Raw genomic sequence first — 18410 nt, 5'->3', positions numbered from 1 at the left:
TCACAATGTACTTATGAGGTCAGAAATATTATTATGCCCATTTTACTGAAGAAGAAAATGAGGCACAGCCGGGCGCGGTGGCTCACGCCTGTAATCCCAGCACTTTGGGAGGCCGAGGTGGGTGGATCCCTTGACGTCAGGAGTTCGAGACCAGCCTGGCCAACATGGTGAAACCCCATCTCTACTAAAAATACAAAAATTAGCCAGGCTTGGTGGCAGGTGCCTGTAATCCCAGCTACTCAGGAGGCTGAGGCAAGAGAATCACTTGAACCCAGGAGGCGGAGGTTGCAGTGAGCCGAGATCATGCCACTGCACTCCAGTCTGGGCAACAGTGTGAGACTCCCTCTTAAAAAAAGAAAAAGAAACTGAAGCACAGAGAGAAAAGTAACCTCCTTGAGCTACCCAGGTGATAAGGCACACAGCCAGGGCTTGACCCAGGCAGCCCAGCTCCACCGCCCATGCCCTTCACTGTGCTGCTTCCCACACTTCCGCTATCCACCAGGAGGTAAACATTGAGGTCCTTCCCATTGCAAGGAGAAGGCATCCGAGGCTCAGCGGGAGAGACATAGGCAGCAGGTGGGGGAGGTGTGACTCAGAACCAGACCTGCTGGAGTCCTGAGTCTGTGCCTTCAGCCACTGCAATACACTGCTGGGGAAGAATTAGTAATCACTGCAAGATAATTATGAACCCTAGCAATAGACTGGGGCAGTGGCTTACGCTTGTAATCCTAGCACCTCGGGAGGCCGAGGTGGGCGGATTGCTTCAGCCTGGGAGCTTGAGACCCATAGTCCAAGCTTCTTCACCCTGCCCTGTGCAGGACTGACCTGCATTGACCAGCCCTCCTGTCCTCTGGCTCCCATGTGGGTTGGCCTCAAAAATGGCTTATAATTTTCAGTGCAAAATGGAAAACACAAGGTCCCTTGTTCAAATATTTATTAAGAATTTTGTCCAGGGACAGTGCCTCACCCCTGTAATCCCAGCACTTTGGGAGACTAAGGTAGGAGGATAACTTGAGGCCAGGAGTTTGAGACCAGCCTGGGCAACACAGTGAGGCCCCCGTCTCTACAAAATAATACAAAAATTTTCTGGGCATGGTGGCACGCGCCTGTAGTCCCAGCTACTCAGCAGGCTGAGGTGAGAGGTTCACTTGAGCCCAGGAGTTCAAGGCTGTAGTGAGCCATGATCATGCCATTGCACTTCAGCCTGGGCGACAGAGGGAGAAACTGTCTCCAAAACAAAAAAAAATTCAAGACATCAATAGTAGGGCATTAAACCAAGCAAGCATGGAGCCCTGTGCCACTGCATGGGCAAACACCCACAAAGCCAGCCCTGGTTGACGCAGGGAAGCCCAGAGGAAAGTGAGTCTGGGGTATTATCTCCCTGGCTCTTCCCTTCTATGGTGCCATGGTCTGGCTGCCGTTCTTTTTTTTTTTTTTTTTTTTTTTTTTGAGACAGAGTCTTACTCTGTCACCCAGGCTGGAGTGCGGTGGTGCAATCTTGCCTCACTGCAACCTCCGCCTCCCAAGTTCAAGTGATTCTCATGCCCCAGCCTCCCGAGTAGCTGGGATTACAGCCATGTTGCCACCACGCTCGGCTAATTTTTGTATTTTTAGTGGAGACGGGGTTTTGCCATGTTGCCCAGGTTGGTCTTGAATTCCTGACCTCAAGTGAGCCACCCGCCTTGGCCTCTGAAAGTGCTGGGATTACAGGTGTGAGCCACCGCGCCTGGCCATGGCTGCCGTTCTTGACTAAGAGTCCCAGCTCCTGTCTCGAGACTCTCCCCTTCCAAGTTCCAGTAACTTCTCCTTCCCTGCCTTCTCTGGCTAGGGGGGAGCAAAGGCTCCCCTCCATGAGTCCCACACCCTTCCTGCAGCTTCCCCATTCTCCACTCACACCTTTGTCAAGAAACTCAAGTGTTCTGCAGGTGAGCCTGCCTTGTGTTTCTGGCTGGGACCCTCACAGTCAGATGCCCCTTTCTTGCAGGCTGACCACATCCTGGGCACTGTGCTAAACGGCTCCTTTCTGTGTACAATCCCACCTGGCCCTGGGAGACCTGCACTGATGATAGAGTCCTATTTAAGAGGGCGGACAGAGGCTCAGGGAGGGACTAAAGGTGGTATTGAATAGCCACTTGGTAGCCATGTGACCTCTGTGAGCCACGGATCCTTTCTGTGCTGTGGTTTTCTCCTGGGTGGGGATAATAACAGGACCTCCCTCATGGGGCTGTTGGGGAGGAGAGAGGAGTTAACAGTGCCCAGCACATTATGTACATCAGCAGTTCTCAAACTGTGGCCAAGGAACCCCTGGGGATCCCTGAGATCTTTTCAAGGCATCTCCAAGGTTACAACTATTTTTATAAAAATACTAAGATGTTATTTGCCTTCACCATTCTCATTCTCTCCCCAGCATGCAGCAGCATTTTTCAGAGACCTAATGACCTGTGCTAGTGAAATGGATTGAATACAGACACGAATGGGAGAAGCCAGCTCTCTTCTATTCTAGACATGAAAGAGAACTACAGGCTGGGTGCCATGGCTCACGCCTGTAAACCCAGCACTTTGGGAGGCCAAGGCAGGCAGATCACCTGAGGTCAGGAGTTCGAGACCAGCCTGGGCAACATGGTGAAACCCTATCTCTACTAAAAATACAAAAATTAGGCAGGTGTGGTGGCACAGGCCTGTAATCCCAGCTACTCCAGAGACTGAGGCAGGAGAATTGCTTGAACCCAGGAGGTGGTGGTTGCAGTAAGCCGAGATTATACCACTGCACTCCAGCCTGGGCAACAGAGCCAGACTCTGTTTTAATTTTTTTTTTTTTTTAGTTTAATAAATAGAGATAAAGACTGGGCAACATAGTGAGCTTCTGCCTCTTAAAAAAACATCAGTCAGGCATGGTGGTGTGGGTCCGTAGTCCAAGCTACTTGCAGGACTGAGGGAGGAACATCACTTGAGCCTCAGAGGTTGAGGCTGCAGTGAGCCGTGATCACACCACTGCACTCCAGCTTGCTGACACAGCAAGATCCTGGCTCAAATAACTAAATCAAATAAAACAGAGACAGGCTCTTGCTCTGCTGCCCAGGATAGTCTCAAACTCCTAGGTTCAAGCAATCCTTCTGCCTCGGCCTCCCAAAGTCCTGGGATACAGGCATGCGCCACTATGCCTGGCCTCAATTTTCATTTTTAATACAGTGAATGTCAATAGTCTAATCCACACATACAAAGCTTTCTTAGGATCTCAGTGCGGTTTAAGAGTGCAAGGGGGTCCTGGAGACCCAGACATTTGAGAACTGCTACTCTATATAAAGTAGTGACCTCATTGGCCAGGCACGGTGGCTCACGCCTGTAATCCCAGCACTTTGGGAGGCCAAGGCGTGTGAATCACCTGCAGTCAGGTGTTCGAGACCAGCCTGGCCAACATGGTGAAATCCCGTCTCTACTAAAAATACAAAAATTAGCTGGGCATGGTGGCACATGCCTGTAATCCCAGATACTCAGGAGGCTGAGTCAGGAGAATTGCTTGAACCTGGGAGGTAGAGGTTGCAGTGAGCCGAGATTGCACCACTGCACTCAGCCTGGGTGACAGAGCAAGACTCCAACAAAAGAAAAGAGAGAGAGAGAGAGAGACAGAGAGAGAGAGAGACAGGAAGGAAGGAAGAAGGGAAGGGAAGGGAAGGGAAGGGAGGGGAGGGGAGGGGAGGGGAGGGGAGGGGAGGGGAGGGGAGGGGAGGGGAGGGAAGGGAAGGGAAGGGAAGGGAAGGGAAGGGAAGGGAAGGGGGGAAAGGGGAGGAGGAGGGGGAGAGAACGAACTGACCTCACTGGCCATCACATTCAGATCTGTTTGTCTTTTTGTTCTTTTGCCTGTTCCCCCAACTAGAATGGGATCACCATGAAGACAATAACTTTTCATCCATTTTGCCCACTGCTATATCCCAACACCCAGAAAAGTGCCTGGCACATAGCAGGTACCTAATAATTATTTGCCACCCAGATGAATGAATAAATACTAATCAGTGTCATTATGCATTTCTTACTAGCTTTTTTTTTTTTTTTTTGCCATACACTATGCCAAGCACTATATAACTACATAGAAAGTATATCAAAAAGGAGGAGTGAAGAGTCAAGGGCCCTGGATTGAAATCCAGGCTTTGCTATTTGCTACTCTGGACAAATAAGTTCACCTCTCACCTCCTGGAACCTCAGTTTCCCATCAGTCAGTCAGGCATTGTTCCTGACAGGTAAAAGCAGGAGCGATATGGGCCAGATACCATGGCTCACACCTGTAATCCCAGTACTTTGGAAGGCTGAGGCGGAAGAGTTGCTTGAGCCCAAGAGTTTGAGACTAGCCTAGGCAATATGGTGAGACCCTGTCTCTATAAAAAGTTTAAAAAGATTATCCAGGTGTGGTGGTATGCACTTGTGATCTCAGCTACTTGGAAGGCTGAGGTGGGAGAATCACTTGAGCCCAAGAGTTTGAGGCTACAATGAACTGAGATCAAGCCACTACACTCCCGCTTAGGTGACAGAGTGAGTCGCTATCTCAAAGAAAAAAAACAAACAACAACATCAACAACAGCAACAAAAAAAGAAAACCAAAGGCAAGAGCCATTACTCCTTGGGAGGTTAGAAGCAATGGCTACTACATTCACCTCTGGTCATTCCACGTGCACTGCTGTGTACCAAGCATGGAGCTGCCAAGCTGGGAGCAGATACAAAGCAGACGCCATGTCTGTTCTCTAAGAGTGCCCTGTTTCATAAAGGAGACACCTTGGGCCAGGTGCCTTACTTTCTGTGCCTCAGTTTCCCCATTGGTAAAACGGGATAATAACAGTACCAATCTCCAGAAGTTGCTGGGAGGAGTCAGTGAGTGCTTGGCCCAGAGACTGGTAGAGGAATGCTAAATGAATGCCATTGTTATTCCATGCAAAGCCATTCCCCTACCCCTGGGCTTTGGTTTCTCCATCCAGGAAATGAGTGTCAGGGTCCTGTGAATCCTTTAGCATGCTAGTCATTTACCTACTGCTTTGTGGCTCTAGATCCTTCCTTTTCCCTTTGTACACCATACCTTAGGGGGTGGTGGCTGCTTCCAACAGTTATTACCAGCTGGATTGCTTCAATATTCCCTTTCTGCTCTTCTACAAGTTTGAAATAAATCCCTGTATTCAATCCCCTCCATTTGAAATACCTTGAGTGGGGCTGGATCCTGACCTGGCCCCCATGTGGCATAGGGAGCCCTCATCTGGGCCAGGAAGGCCATACCTGCAGCTTCTTGAGCTGACTGTTGACGGTGGCCAGGTCCCCTCCAGGGTCCACGTCTTGCAGCTGGCTCTCCATGTGAAGGAGCTTCTTGTCCAGCTCAGCAAAGCTCTGCACCAGCTGGTCTGCTTTGCTGGCCTCAAAGAGCTGCCGTGCCTTGGCCTGGGTGGTGCTCTCCAGCTCCGCCCAGCACTGGCGGATCTCGCCCAGCTTCTTCCGCACGGAGGCCGCCAATTCGGGCTTCTCCTGCATTAGTTGCTGGCCCTCCTGCCCCAAGTGGGTGGATGGCAGGAGATGGAGAAGAAAGATAGATGGTGGGGAGAATCAGAGAAGTGTGGGAGAGTGACAGGACACAGGGAAAGATGTGAAAAGAGAATCAGAGGCAGGAAGTTGGAAACACATAGGGAGAGAGAGACATGAGGGGTGGATGCAGAGATAGGCCCAGAAATGGAAGGAACCAAGGAAGTGAGACAAGAAAAGAGAGACAGACATAGGTGAGGGGAGGGAGACAGAAAGATGGAGAAACAGACAGATGGACACAGAGACATGGGAAGGAATCAGGAACAGACAAACAGTCACAGAGTGATCAACAGAGAGACAGGCACAGAAAATCAGAAACATGGGGAGAGGACCGTAAGAAAGACAAGGACAGAAGGATAGACAGAGAGGAAAGAAAGACAGAGGGAGCCAGAGAGGCAGGGAGAGAATGAACTTCCGTTAAACTCAAAGTCAAGAAGACTGCCTTCACCATAAGCCACCACTTATGAAACATCAATGACCAGTTAAGGGTTTAATGCCAACCTGGGTGCCTCTGTGTGAGTCAGAAGAGTGTGTATATCCAAGGCTGCAGGTCTAGGGGTTCAGCCAGAGTAGGGGGAAGTTCTGACGGTTGAGGCTTGGAGCAAATATCTGCCTCAGTCCCTCCAAGACTGAAGTTGAGGTTCTTAGTGGCCCAGAGCTACTTAGGTAACATTAAGTATTAAAAGTAACAAGACCATAGTAATTACAGCTCTTAGGTGGGTGGTCTTGTGTTAAGCACTTTATGTGCACAGAGCCCAGGAAGTAGCTATATTTATTATTTCTCTAATTTTATAGAAGAGCAAACTGAGGCTCCAAGAGGTTAACACAATTACCTAAGGCCCCACAGCTGTTAACAGGCATAGACACAATTAGAACCCAGGGCTGTAAGAATCCAAATTTTACTTTAACCCTAGGCTTCGCAGGGGCTGTCCCAGCCCATCTCCCCAACCTTCCATCTTAAATGCCCCAAATGGTATGGAAGGAACCTGGTAGAGGAGGTTATATGAAAAAGTGAAGTATTTAACAAACAGGAGGATACAGGCACCATTCAGAAGAGATGCTGGCCATTTTACAGATGAGCAAATTGAGGCTCAAAGAGGTTACATGAATCACTCAAAGCCACATAGCTAGGAGCAGATCTGGAGCTGATTTGAGTCAGTCCAGAGGTGTGAGACCAGCAGGATGGCAGCAGAGGGTGCAGCAGGTGAGATGTGGGCTCCCTGGAGGCCTCCTGCACCTGGCACAGGCAGAGGGGCCATCAGCTTCCTCACCCTCTCAATCTTCTCCAGCCACTCCTTATTCTGAGCCAGCTCGGCCATGAATGCCTGGTGCCGGAGCCATCTCTTATGCAGCTTGTGGCTGTCCTCCCGCGTGCCATCCCGCGCCATCAGCATCTTCTCATGGATCCAGCCATCCAGCTGTGCAGAACAGGGTAGGAAGGCTCAGCCGGTCCCCTCAACCTGCCACAGCCCCCTATTTCCTTCAGGAAGTCCCAGGTTCAGGACCTGGGCTGCTAGGGTGTATAGGTGGAATGAAGAGGAGAAGATGAAAAAACCTTTGCAAGTGAGGCCTTTATGTTGGGGATGGGTGCAGCTCAAGCCCTTTCCTGGGTAAAGGATGGATGGAAGGGTCCCCAGAATGCCCAGTCCTTTGCCCCCCTGTCCTCTGTCTTGAGGGAAGCCCCCAAGGCAGGACCAGTCAGCCCCTTAGACTTGGAGACAAATCATCCCCCCAAAACAAGCTCTCTAACCCAATTTAGCTAACTCCCAATTCATCCTCAGGACCACCCCTCACATAGCAACACTTAGACCCTTCATTCAATCTTAGTCACCCCCCCAATAAGGACCAATTGAAGAGCTTCAACCCATTCCCAAGGGTATCAAATGAAGCCCCCATATCTAGCCCCAGTTCCTCCAGTATGGCCAGATCAATCCCCTAAACAACCTCCCAATTAAAGCCAACTCTAGCTGTCTCTAAACTAGCCCTCCAATCTGGAGTAGATCCATCCTCCACAATTGAGATCTAGCACCCCTAATGAGTCCACAGGGCTCCCCAATTGTTTCCCTGGGACTCTAAGACCACAGATTCCCAAACCATGACCAGTTCTAGCCCTCAACCAAAGCCAACCCCAGCCAAATGTGAAAAACAAAGCTGTGTTCTGGCTCTCCAAACCAATCTGCCCCAAAATCTAGCCACAGACTCGCTATCGTGGATCAGATCGAATCTCTCAGGCCAGCCAGCACCCCATTCTACAACTAAAGCCAGTTCTAGTCCTCCCACCCACCAACAAAACCAGTCACGCAAAACGCAAGCACCAAGAGTGGGCCCCTCTCACGGCACTGGGCAGGATCAATCACAGGCTGCTTTCTGAGCCTTCCCCCAGCTCTCTCCAGTAAAAAACCAGACTTATCCCCCAAGCCATAACTTCCCCACTCATGACCAAACCCAGCACCTGAAACAGTTTGCTCCTCCCCTTTCTCCTCCCCACTCCAGTCACAAGATCCTCCCTCCTCCCTCCTGCAAAAAGGAAAAAAAAAAAAAAAAAAAAAAAAAAAAAAAAAAAAAAACGGACTCCAGCTCAGCGGGGCCGGGAGGCAAACACAGTCATAGCCAAGGACAAATCCCAGATCCCCAGCCGGTCAAACCCCAGCCCATTTTCCCTGAGCATGTGTTCCCCAGGGGTCCAGAACAGCATCACATTCCATACACACACTAGAACCAAGTCCAGTGTTGAACCCCCCAACTCAATTCACAGGTTCCCGATGCGTAGGGAAGAGTCCAACGGCAACCACAGCCTGCAGTGAAAGCAGAGCCCTTAAAGAGATGGTACCCCATCCTCAAAGTAAAGCCCCCTCAAAAGTGATTCATTCTTCATGGAAGGCAAAACCAGACTATCCAACAACCCAGGAAAAGCCCCACAAAGTCAGAGCCCCCTATACCCAAAGAAAATCCAAGACCCCTCATCATCCAAGCCCCACAAAAGTGATTCACCTCCATCATCCAAAGCTGATACAGATCCCCCAAAACAAGAAAGAAACCCTACAAAAGGTTGAGAAGCCCCCAACCCCAGGGCAAATCTTAGATGTCCCATTACCCGGAGAAGAGCCCCCCCCTAGAGAGGCTGAGACGCCCTGAACCCTCAGGGTAAATCCAGATTACCCTAGAAGTGGTCTTAGAAGTCCCCCCGCTTCGCTCCCCTCCCCTGGGGGCCGGCCCCTCAGTCCCGCCCGCGCCAGCACCGCGGACAGCTCCCGGCATCCTTGCCCCTCCCCCAGGGCGGGGGTCCGGGCGCCTGCCCGACCCGCCCCCGCGCCGCCCCGCCCCTCCCTCCCGCGGCCACGGCGGGCGGGCACGCGCCTGAGCCCCCTCCCCTGCCTGTGTCCGCGGGGTGCGCGCCAACCCCCTCCCATGGGCGCCCCCGAGACCTGAAGCGGCAGTGGCGTTGGCGGGGCGTCCCTGCGGCGGGCGGGCGGGCGCTCGCCCCTCCACTGCGACGGCAGCGGCAGCGGCGGCTACGGCTGAGGCTCCGGCGGCCGCGCGCCCCTTCCCTCGCCCCCGCGCCGCGGCCGCGCGCCCGTCCGCGTGCGCCCCCTGCCTGCCTCCCTGCCTGCCTCCCTGCCCGCCTCTTTGCGGGGCCCCAGGTGGGGGTGCAGGAGGAACCACCACTCTCCCCAAGGCTTCGGGTGGGGGGCTTCTGTGCCATCTCAGATGATTGCTACCTGGTCCAGAACAATCTCATGAGGGAAGGGGGGGTGCTCCTGGACCAAATCAAATGCCGGGAGGGGGCGCCTGGGGCTTGGACTGCCTCACTATGGGAGTGGGGATTATCGGGAGGGGCTGGGTGAACCATCTTCTGAACCATCTCTAGTGGGAAGAAGCTCGGGCTTCTGGCCACCACATGTGGACAGGGGATATGGGAGGGCGACCTGGAACATCTCTTACAATCTCCAGTGGGGGCGACGGGGAACAGGGGCTTCCTCCAATGGCTCAAGTCCAGGTCTACCCCAGTTATGGGGGAGGGAGGAAGGGTATGGAGGCCCTTGTTTATTTCGTATGCGGAGAGAACAATCTCCCATGGGCTTTCAACATAGCGGGGAGGGTTGAATCATCTCTAATTGAGGCTGAGGGGTTTAGGGGTTAGACCTGGTTCCTGAACCAGCTTTGGTTGGAAGAAACTTAGATACGGGGTGATGATGGAGGACGGGATGATCCTGAGTCACACAGATGGAGGGGCTCCAGGCCAGGACTATCTCTGTTTAGAGTTTAGGAAAATGTTTACTGGGCCATCTCTAATGTGGCCAAAGTCTAGAATCGTTATATGGAATGCAGGGGAAGGAGGGGAAGACAGCAGGTCTCCTGAACCGTCACTAATAAGGAAGGGGGCCTGGACATCTCGGATTAGGGGAGATCGTCCCTTGTGTGTGCAGATCATCCCTTAGGGAAGGGACTTAATTCCTGAACACATTTAAAGGGGCGAGGGCTTGGTTCAGAGCCATCGCTGGCTGCAGGAGGGCGCAGGGCCGCTGGCCCCCCCACGGCCCTCAACCCCTATCCCCATCGCCCGCCCCGCCCCTCTCCTGGGGTACAGCGATTCTCACAAATCTCAGGAGAGAAAGGTGAGATCAGCGCGCGTCCCCGCGGGACCCGTAGGCGCGGACACGCGCGGTTGCCAGGGGCGCCCGGGGCCCCTCCTTCCTTCCCCGGAGTGGGCGTGGGCGGGCAGGGACCTGCGGAGCATGCGCACTGATACCCGGCTCTGCGCGCCTCCTGGCGGCCTAGAGCGACCATCGCTCCGCGACCCACTTAGACGGGGCGTCCCCACCCCCACCTCGGCGGAGGATCACTTCCCTCCCAACTAAAGGGTATGTCTCGGTTCCCAGCACACCTGGAGTTCCTACCTCATGGCAGTCTCGGAGGAAGTGCTGCAGCTCAAGTTGGTCATGTAGCTTTTGCATCCATTGCTGGGCCCGTAACTGGTTTTCTTGGTTCCTGGGGATGGGGAGATAAGGGCTGGGGAAAGGTCCCGGGGGGTAGCGGGGAGGTGCTGGCAGTAGGATCGTGAGGGCATTGGGCTGGGTAGGGGAAGAAGGGCGTGGAGAACATGTAAGAGAGAGAGAGGAACTAGTGGGGCAAAGCCAGGGACAGGGCTGGAGAAGGGCAGAGAGAGAGACAGAGGAAGAGAAAGGGAGAGGGAGAGACAGGCACTTAGAAAGAAAGAGATACAGATGCAGAGGAAAAAAGGCAAGTCCAGAGAGAAAGATAACAGAGAACTAAAGGCAGACATACCCAGGGACAAAAACAAAACAAAACAAAACAAAAAACGAGAAAGTGAGAGGAGACACCAGAAAGAAAGAGAGAGAGAGAGAGAGAGAGAGAGAGACAATAAGAAAAGCCGAGAAAAGAGATGGAGTAAGGCAGAGCCAGAAAGACACTCAGGGAGCAGCAGATGAGGAAAGAGGAGGCAGAGAGAGGGAAAGTGACAGAAGGAGTCTGGTCAGGGATAGCCCAGAGAGACACAGGCAGAGAAGTGGCAAATGCCACCAGGAAAAGACAGCCCCACAGACGACAGACAGACCAGGGGGCCACAGAGTTGGAGAGAGGGAAGAGAGCAGAGTGTGGGGAGAGATGACAGCAGAGTCACAGAGAAGCTGAAGTGGGCATGCCTGGGGGCAGAGCCAGGCCCTTGGCCTGACTGAACTGACCAGGCTGGACCCAGGCCACACCACCCTGGAGCCAGCTGGGACCAGGGGCCGCGGGCAGTCTGGCCTCCTGCCCACAGTGCAAGGCACAGTGCCCAAGAGGCCTGGTGGATGGGGCTGGGGCATCCCACATGGGCTCCCGTGCATCCCTGTCCTGTTGCTGTCTGTCTCCCCCAGGGAGAGAGGGAGAATGAGACTATCCTCCCAGGGTCCCCCTGAGAGTCCTTAGAGTCCTTTTATTATTATTATTATTATTATTATTATTTTTGAGATGGAGTCTCGCTCTGTTGCCCAGGCTGGAGTGCATGATCTCGGCTCACTCCAACCTCACCTCCCAGGTTCAGGCGATTCTCCTGCCTCAGCCTCCCAAGTAGCTGGGGTTACAGGTGCCCACCACCAGGCCTGGCTAATTTTTGTATTTTTAGTAGAGACAGCATTTCGCCATGTTGGCCAGGCTGGTCTCGAACTCCTGACCTCAAGTGATCCGCCCGCCTTGGTCTTCCAAAGTGCTGGGATGAGAGTGAGCCCCTGCACTTGGCCAATCTCAGAGGCCTTTCTGACCTTCCAGGCCCCACCCCCCCACCTTCCAAACTCTTATCCTCCTCGAACTCTTCCCCCTCACTCTGTGATAACTGTACTGGCCTTCTCACTGTGCCCTGAGCAAGCCTCGGGCCCTTGGCACTGGCTGTTCCCTCTGTCAGGAATGCTCCTTCCCCCAATGTCTACTCAAAGATCACCTTCTTCGCGAGGTTCCTCCTGACCACTCCCCAACCCTTTCTGGCTTTCTTTCCTTTAATTTTCTCCTTCGCACTTAACACAATCTAACATATGCTATGTGTTACTTATTTATCTTGTCTGTCTCCCATGCTAGGATATGTCATTTCCACGAGGGCAGGGATTTTTGTCTGTTTTGTTCATAGATGTATCCCCAATGCCTAGGAAAAGGGCTGGGCACACAGTGCACGCTCGATATATTTTTGTTAAATGAATGAATGCAAGAAACACAGTGGCAGAGAGAAAAAGAGGTGGGAGAAACACAAGTACAGTGTCTGTGAAAGAGGCAAAAAAGACAGAGGGATACAGAGGTGCAGATGGAGGGAGAGAAAAACAGACAGGGAGCAGGAAACAGAGATACAGAAATAGATGGATAGATGGAGGCAAAGAGACAAAGTGTATAGGAGACAGTTCCAGAGACAGAACCAATGAGAAGGAACAGGAAGGGCCTGAGACAAGCAAGTGAAGCATTCACTGCCTCCTGCCCAACGTAGCTCAGGAGCCAGGAGAGACAAAATGCCTCTGAAATTGAGCTGAAATCAATCCCTCTAGGCTTTCAGCAGCCAAACTGTCAAGCATCAGTCCTAGGGATGAGGAAGACCCTGAGTCTCCATGAGGGTAAAAGAACAACAGAGTAGGCCAGGCACGGTAGCTCACGCCTGTAATCCAAGCACTTTGGGAGGCCAAAGTAGGAGGATTGCTTGAGCCCAGGAGTTTGAGACCACCCTGGGCAATATAGTGAGACCTCATCTCTACAAAAAAAAAAAAAAAAAAAGAATTAAAAATTAGCCAAGCAAGATGGCACACGCTTGTAGTCCCAGCTACTCAGGAGGCTGAGGCAGGAGGATTGTTTGAGCCCAGGAGGTGGAGGCTGCCGTGAGCAGTGATCGCACCACTGCACTCCAGCCTGGGCAACAAAGCAAGACCCTGTCTTTAAAAAAGAGAAAAAGAAAAGAAAGCAACAGGGTTCAAATCCAGGCTGTGGCACTTCCTGGTCATGACTCTGGGCAAGTCAGTTTTCCTCTCTGAGCCTGACATGCAAAATGCAGAAAAGAACAGCACCTAGCGGCTGGGCACGGTGGCTCATGCCTGTAATCTCAGCACTTTGGGGGGCCGAGGCAGGTGGATCACTTGAAGTCAGGAGTTTGAGACCAGCCTGGCCAACATGGTGAAACCCTGTCTCTACTAAACATACAAAAATTAGCTGGACATGGTGGCTCTTGCCTGTGATCCCAGTACTCAGGAGGCTGAAGCAGGAGAATTGCTTGAACCCAGGAGGCAGAGGTTGCAGTGAGGCGAGATCGCCCCACTACACTCCAGCCTGGGTGACAGAGTGAGACTCCATCTCAAAAAAAAAAAAGAAAAAAAAAAGAACAGCACCTCACACACAGGTTCCAGCTGAGGGGCCAGGCAAGCCGAAGCTCTAAGTGACTTGCCCTGAATGTCACAGGTTGAGGGGGAAGCCAGGTCTGAGACCCCCAGGGCCCCAGTCCCCAGCTCTGTATGGCTCTGCCCCCTTGTGGATGTAGAAACCCCTCCCACTCCTCCCACAGGGTGGAAAATGTGTCCCCAGATAAATAAATGACCGGGATGGTGGGGAGGTGCAGCGATTAGTCCGTCTCAATACCTCTGTGTTCACATCTCACCCACCACAAGCCTGGGGCAAATGCTGCCTCTCCCATAGCCCCTGCACGTCTCCCATCTGGACCCTGACCTTTCTGCCGGGCTTCCTCCATCCCAGCCCCGAGCATTCTGGGCCATCCTTGTCAGATAACGTTTGAGCTCTGTGAAGCAGGAATCATATTCTGTCCTGGTCATCTCTGTGACCACACCCCACTCCGTACCGAGCACGGGCTCAGTACATGTTTAATTGACTGGAGAATGAGTGAATAAACAATACGGTGAAAGGAGCAATTAATGAATGACTGAAAAGAAATGAATGAGTGAATCATGGAATGAACTATCCCCCGGGCTCCTCCTCCTCGTTTTGCTGAGCCTGGCATGCAGCAGATGCTCAAAAAATGTGGAACAGGCCGGGCTCAGTGGCTCACATCTGTAGTCCAGCTACTCAGGAGGCTGAGGCAGGAGAGTTGGTTGAGCCTAGGAGCTCCAGGCTGCAGTGGGCTATGATTGCACCACTGCACTCCAGCCTGGGCAACAGAGTAAGATCCCTGTCTCAAAAAAAAAAAAAAAAAAAAAAGTGGGACAAAGGAAGGAAGGATCCAGGCCTGGATGGAAAAGGGGGCACTAAATGATGAGTGCATCCCCTATTCTTGCATCCTCAAGAACAGAATTTCCATAAAAGTTTCTTTTAGAAACTTGCAGCCTTGTCCCAGATAAATCTAAGGAAAGGATGTCTGAGCCCTAAACAGAAAATGGGTAACAGTCTTGGGGCTGGAGGTGGCACAGTGAAGTGACCAGGGATGCTTTCTGTCAGAAGATGGGAAGACAGAAGGAGGGGTACTGGGTCCTTTTCTGGCCTGGATCATGCCAGAGAGAGCCAGAGAGCTTGAGCGGAGAAATTTAGGGTCACCAGGAGGAGCAGAAACAGCTCTAATGATGGACAGAACTAGGTCTGGAAGACGAGAAGGGACTTCCCATGATGGCTGGAGGTGGTGGTGCTGTTTTGTTCAGGGCCTACCTACAATAGTGCCTGGCACACAGCAGGTGCTCAATAAATGTCTTCGCTTGATTAGTGCAAGGACAGACAAGAGAGTGGTGGCAAGAGACAGATGGTGACAGAAGCAGAGAACAACGAGGTTCAAGAGATGAGAGAGACACAGAGACACACAGACACTCACTCTGCATGCTTCCGAGAGTAGCTGGGGCCAGGCAGAGGTGCTTACACAAAATATTTGACAACCAGCCTGGCAGGGGACACGGTCCCATCTGGAAAGCTGGAGCGCACCTGTGCCTGGCCTCTAGCTGCTGGATCTGGGGAGTTCTGGGAGTTCCCAAGGAGGCTGCAGAAGAGCAGGAGAGCAGGAGGGATAATGGGGCATCTAGGGAAGTAAGTTAACCATTTTTTTTTTTTTTTTTTGGAGTGGAGACAGAGTCTTGCTCTATCCTCTAGGCTGGAGTGCAGTGGTGTGATCACAGTTCATTGCTGTCTCAATCTCCCAGACTCAAGCAATCCTCCCATCTCAGCCTCAAGAGTAGCTGGGACTACAGGCACACATCACCACACCCAGCTATCTTTTTTTTTTTTTTAATTTTAGAGACGGGGTCTCACTGTGTTGCCCAGGCTGGTCTGGAACTCTTGGGCTCAAGCAGTCCTCCCGTCTCAGCCTACCAAAGTGCTGGGATTACAGCTATGAGTCACTGCACCCAGCCTAACATTTTAACAACAGGACCAGCTATCGAACACTGAGGGCAAGCTTGAGGAAGAAACCTTTCATTGTATATCCTTCTGTATATTTTGGGTTGACAGCCTCAGGTTACCTTTTCACAATATATCCACTTAAGGCCAGGTGCAGTGGCTCATGCCTCTAATCACAGCACTTTGGGAGGCCGAGGCAGGTGGATTACCTGAGGTCAGGAGTTCAAGACCAGCCTGGCCAACATGGTGAAACCGTGTCTCTACTAAAAATACAAAAATTAGCCGGGAGTGGTGGCTTATGCCTGTAGTCCCAGCTACTGTGGAGGCTGAGGCAGGAGAATCACTTGAACCCAGGAGGTGAGGGTTGCAGTGAGCCGAGATTGTGCCACTACACTCCAGCCTGGACAACAGAGCGAGACCCCATCTCAAAAAAAAATCCACTTAAATCAAATCTAAGACAACATGGAATTAAATAGAAATAGGAAAGGGCCACAGAGAAGCAGAAATTGTGATGAAAGGAGCGGGACCCTGGCCTCCCACACCACTCCCCTATGCTGGGCCCCATCTTCTGCCCCCTCCCTGGGGTGGACGGGTCTGGGGGACCTACTTTTCCAGCAGCTGAGTCACAGCCTCCTGAGCCTGCTCCCCATAGATGTTGCCCTGCCTCAGCAGGCCCTCCGCAGCCTGCACGGCCACCTGCATCTTTTGCTGGTTCAGCTCCATGGTGGTGAGAAAATCCCGGTGCTGTTTCAACGCCTCCTCCACCGATTCCACTGTGCCCGGGAGCTCCGCACCAGACAGCGCCATCTCCTGGGGAGGAGGGAGCATGGTGCAAAGGTCAGCCTCATTCTATTCCAGGACCTGGGAGAGGCTGCCAGCCTGGCTTGTCACCACTTCCCGCAACCTTGCAAGCATCGAACATTGCAGTTGTGGTCCCACCTCGGGGCCGTTGTCCATGCTGGTGTCTCTGCCTGGAGGTCTGTCCCTCCAGATACCCCCATGGCTGGCTCTTTCACTTTCTTCAAGTCTCTGACCACCCTGCCAAAAATACCAACTCCCACCCCAGCCCTATCCCACTATCCTCCTGTATTATTTCTTTCTGTGGGGGGAGGGAGCCGACGGAGATTCACCCTGTTGCCCAGGCTGGAGTGCAGTGGTGCAACCCAGTTCACTGCAACCTCCACCTCCTGGTTTCAAGTGATTCTCCTCCCTCAGTCTCCCAAGTATCTGGGATTACAGGTGCATATCACCAAGCCTGGCTAATTTTTTGTATTTTTGGTAGAGACGGGCCTTCACCGTGTTGGCCAGGCTGGTCTCAAACTCCTGACCTCAGGTGATCCACCTGCCTTGGACTCCCAAAGTGCTTGGATTACTGGCGTGAGCCACCGCACCTGGCCAACCCTCCTGTATTATTTCTCATAGCATATACCTGGCAATATTAGCAATGCATTGACTTGTTTACTCTCTCCTCCCCCACGTACTAGAATGTCAACCACATGAGGGCAGGATTTTGTATTTTGTTGCCTGAGGTGTGCTCTGCCCCAAAATAGTGCCCAGCACAGGGGAGGCACTCAGTAAATATTTGGTTAATATGAAGACTGAAGCCTGGGCATGGTGGCTTATGTCTATAATCCCAGAACTTTGGGAGGCTGAGGCGGGAGGATCACTTGACCTCAGGAGTTTGAGACCAACCTGGGCAACATGGTGAAACCTCATCTCTACTAAAAATACAAAAAATTAACCAGGCGTAGTGGCACATGCCTGTAGTCCCAGCTACTTGGGGGGCTGAGGTGGGAGGATTGCTTGAGCCCCATAGGTCAAGGCTGCAGTGAGCCGTGATCGTGCCACTGCACTCAGGCCTGGGTGACAGAGTGAGGTCCTGTCTCAAAAAAAGAAGACAACTAAACTGGGTACTGTGTGAACTCAAGGAGGTTCTTTTCCCTCTGGGGTTAGTTTCCTAACTGGTAAAATGGGTGGGTCAGGGCCAGGCACAGTGGCTCACACCTGTAATCCCAGCACTTTGGGAGGCCAAAGCAGGGGGATTGTTTGAGCCCAGGAGCTGGAGACCAGCCTGGGCAGCATAGACAGATCCCGTCTCTATTTTTTTTTTTTTTTTTTTGGAGATTGAGTCTCATTCTGTCGCCCAGGCTAGGGTGCAGTGGTGCGATCTTGGCTCACTGCAAGCTCCGCCTCCCAGGTTCACGCCATTCTCCTACCTCAGCCTCCCGAGTAGCTGGGACTACAGGCACCTGCCACCATGCCCAGCTAATTTTTTTTTTTTTTGTATTTTTAGTAGAGATGGGATGTCACCGTGTTAGCCAGGATGGTCTCGATCTCCTGACCTCGTGATCCGCCCACCTCGGCCTCCCAAAGTGCTGGGATTACAGGCGTGAGCCACCGCGCCCAGCCCCTGTCTATTCTTTAAATGGGTGGGTCAGAAAGGGTCTCTCAAGGCCACTCACTTCAGCTCCATATTTAGTAATCTTATGATTCAGGGGCTCTCTGTCCTTTCTCCCCTACTCCCTAGATCAGAATTTCCCAAGCCTTGGGCCACAGAGGGGTACTAGTCCATGGCCTGTTAAAAACTGGGCTGCATAGAAGGAGGTGGGCGGGCAAGTGAGCATTACTGTCTGAGCTCCGCCTCCTGTTAGATCAGCAGCAGCTTTACATTCTCATACGAGGGCAAACCCTATTGTGAACTGCACGTGTGGGGGATCCAGGTTGCACGCTCCTTATGAGAATCTAATGCCTGATGATCTGTTGCTGCTTCCCATCACCCCTAGATGTCACTAGATGGGACCGCCTAGTTGCAGGAAAACAAGCTCAGGACTCCCACTGATTCTACATTACAGTGAGTTGTATAATTATTTCATTACATGTTATAATGTAATAACAATAGAAATAAAGCACACAATAAATGTAATTTGCTTAAATCATCCTGAAAACATTCTTCCTTCCCGCACCAGTTTGTGGAAAAATTGTCTTCCAGGAAACCGGTCGTTGGTACCAAAAAGATTAGGGAGCGCAGTGGCTCATGTCTGTAATCGCAACACTTTGGGAGGCCA

At 52.2% G+C, this 18410-nt stretch overlaps 2 protein-coding genes across 3 annotated transcripts in view; one reads left to right on the top strand and one right to left on the bottom strand.

Moving 5' to 3' along the window:
• Positions 1-18410, top strand: part of BLVRB (biliverdin reductase B) — a 220150-nt gene that overhangs the window by 117675 nt on the left and 84065 nt on the right. The window lies entirely within an intron of this gene.
• Positions 1-18410, bottom strand: part of SPTBN4 (spectrin beta, non-erythrocytic 4) — a 117522-nt gene that overhangs the window by 37827 nt on the left and 61285 nt on the right. Inside the window, exons 18-21 of one of the 2 annotated variants that reach the window (XM_050768976.1) lie at positions 15953-16155; positions 10452-10542; positions 6825-6971; positions 5257-5520 (exon numbers count right to left, since the gene is read on the bottom strand). In XM_050768976.1, coding sequence (XP_050624933.1) covers positions 5257-5520; positions 6825-6971; positions 10452-10542; positions 15953-16155 — 705 coding nt within the window. Of the gene's footprint in view, positions 1-5256; positions 5521-6824; positions 6972-8978; positions 9116-10451; positions 10543-15952; positions 16156-18410 lie in introns of those variants that run through there. The other variant, XM_050768975.1, reaches the window with a different exon arrangement.

This window comes from Macaca thibetana, chromosome 19, assembly GCF_024542745.1.
Source record: "Macaca thibetana thibetana isolate TM-01 chromosome 19, ASM2454274v1, whole genome shotgun sequence".
Lineage (NCBI taxonomy): Eukaryota > Metazoa > Chordata > Mammalia > Primates > Cercopithecidae > Macaca > Macaca thibetana.
The sequence above is the reverse complement of the archived record's forward strand: the minus strand, read 5'-3'. Positions and strand labels throughout refer to the sequence as shown.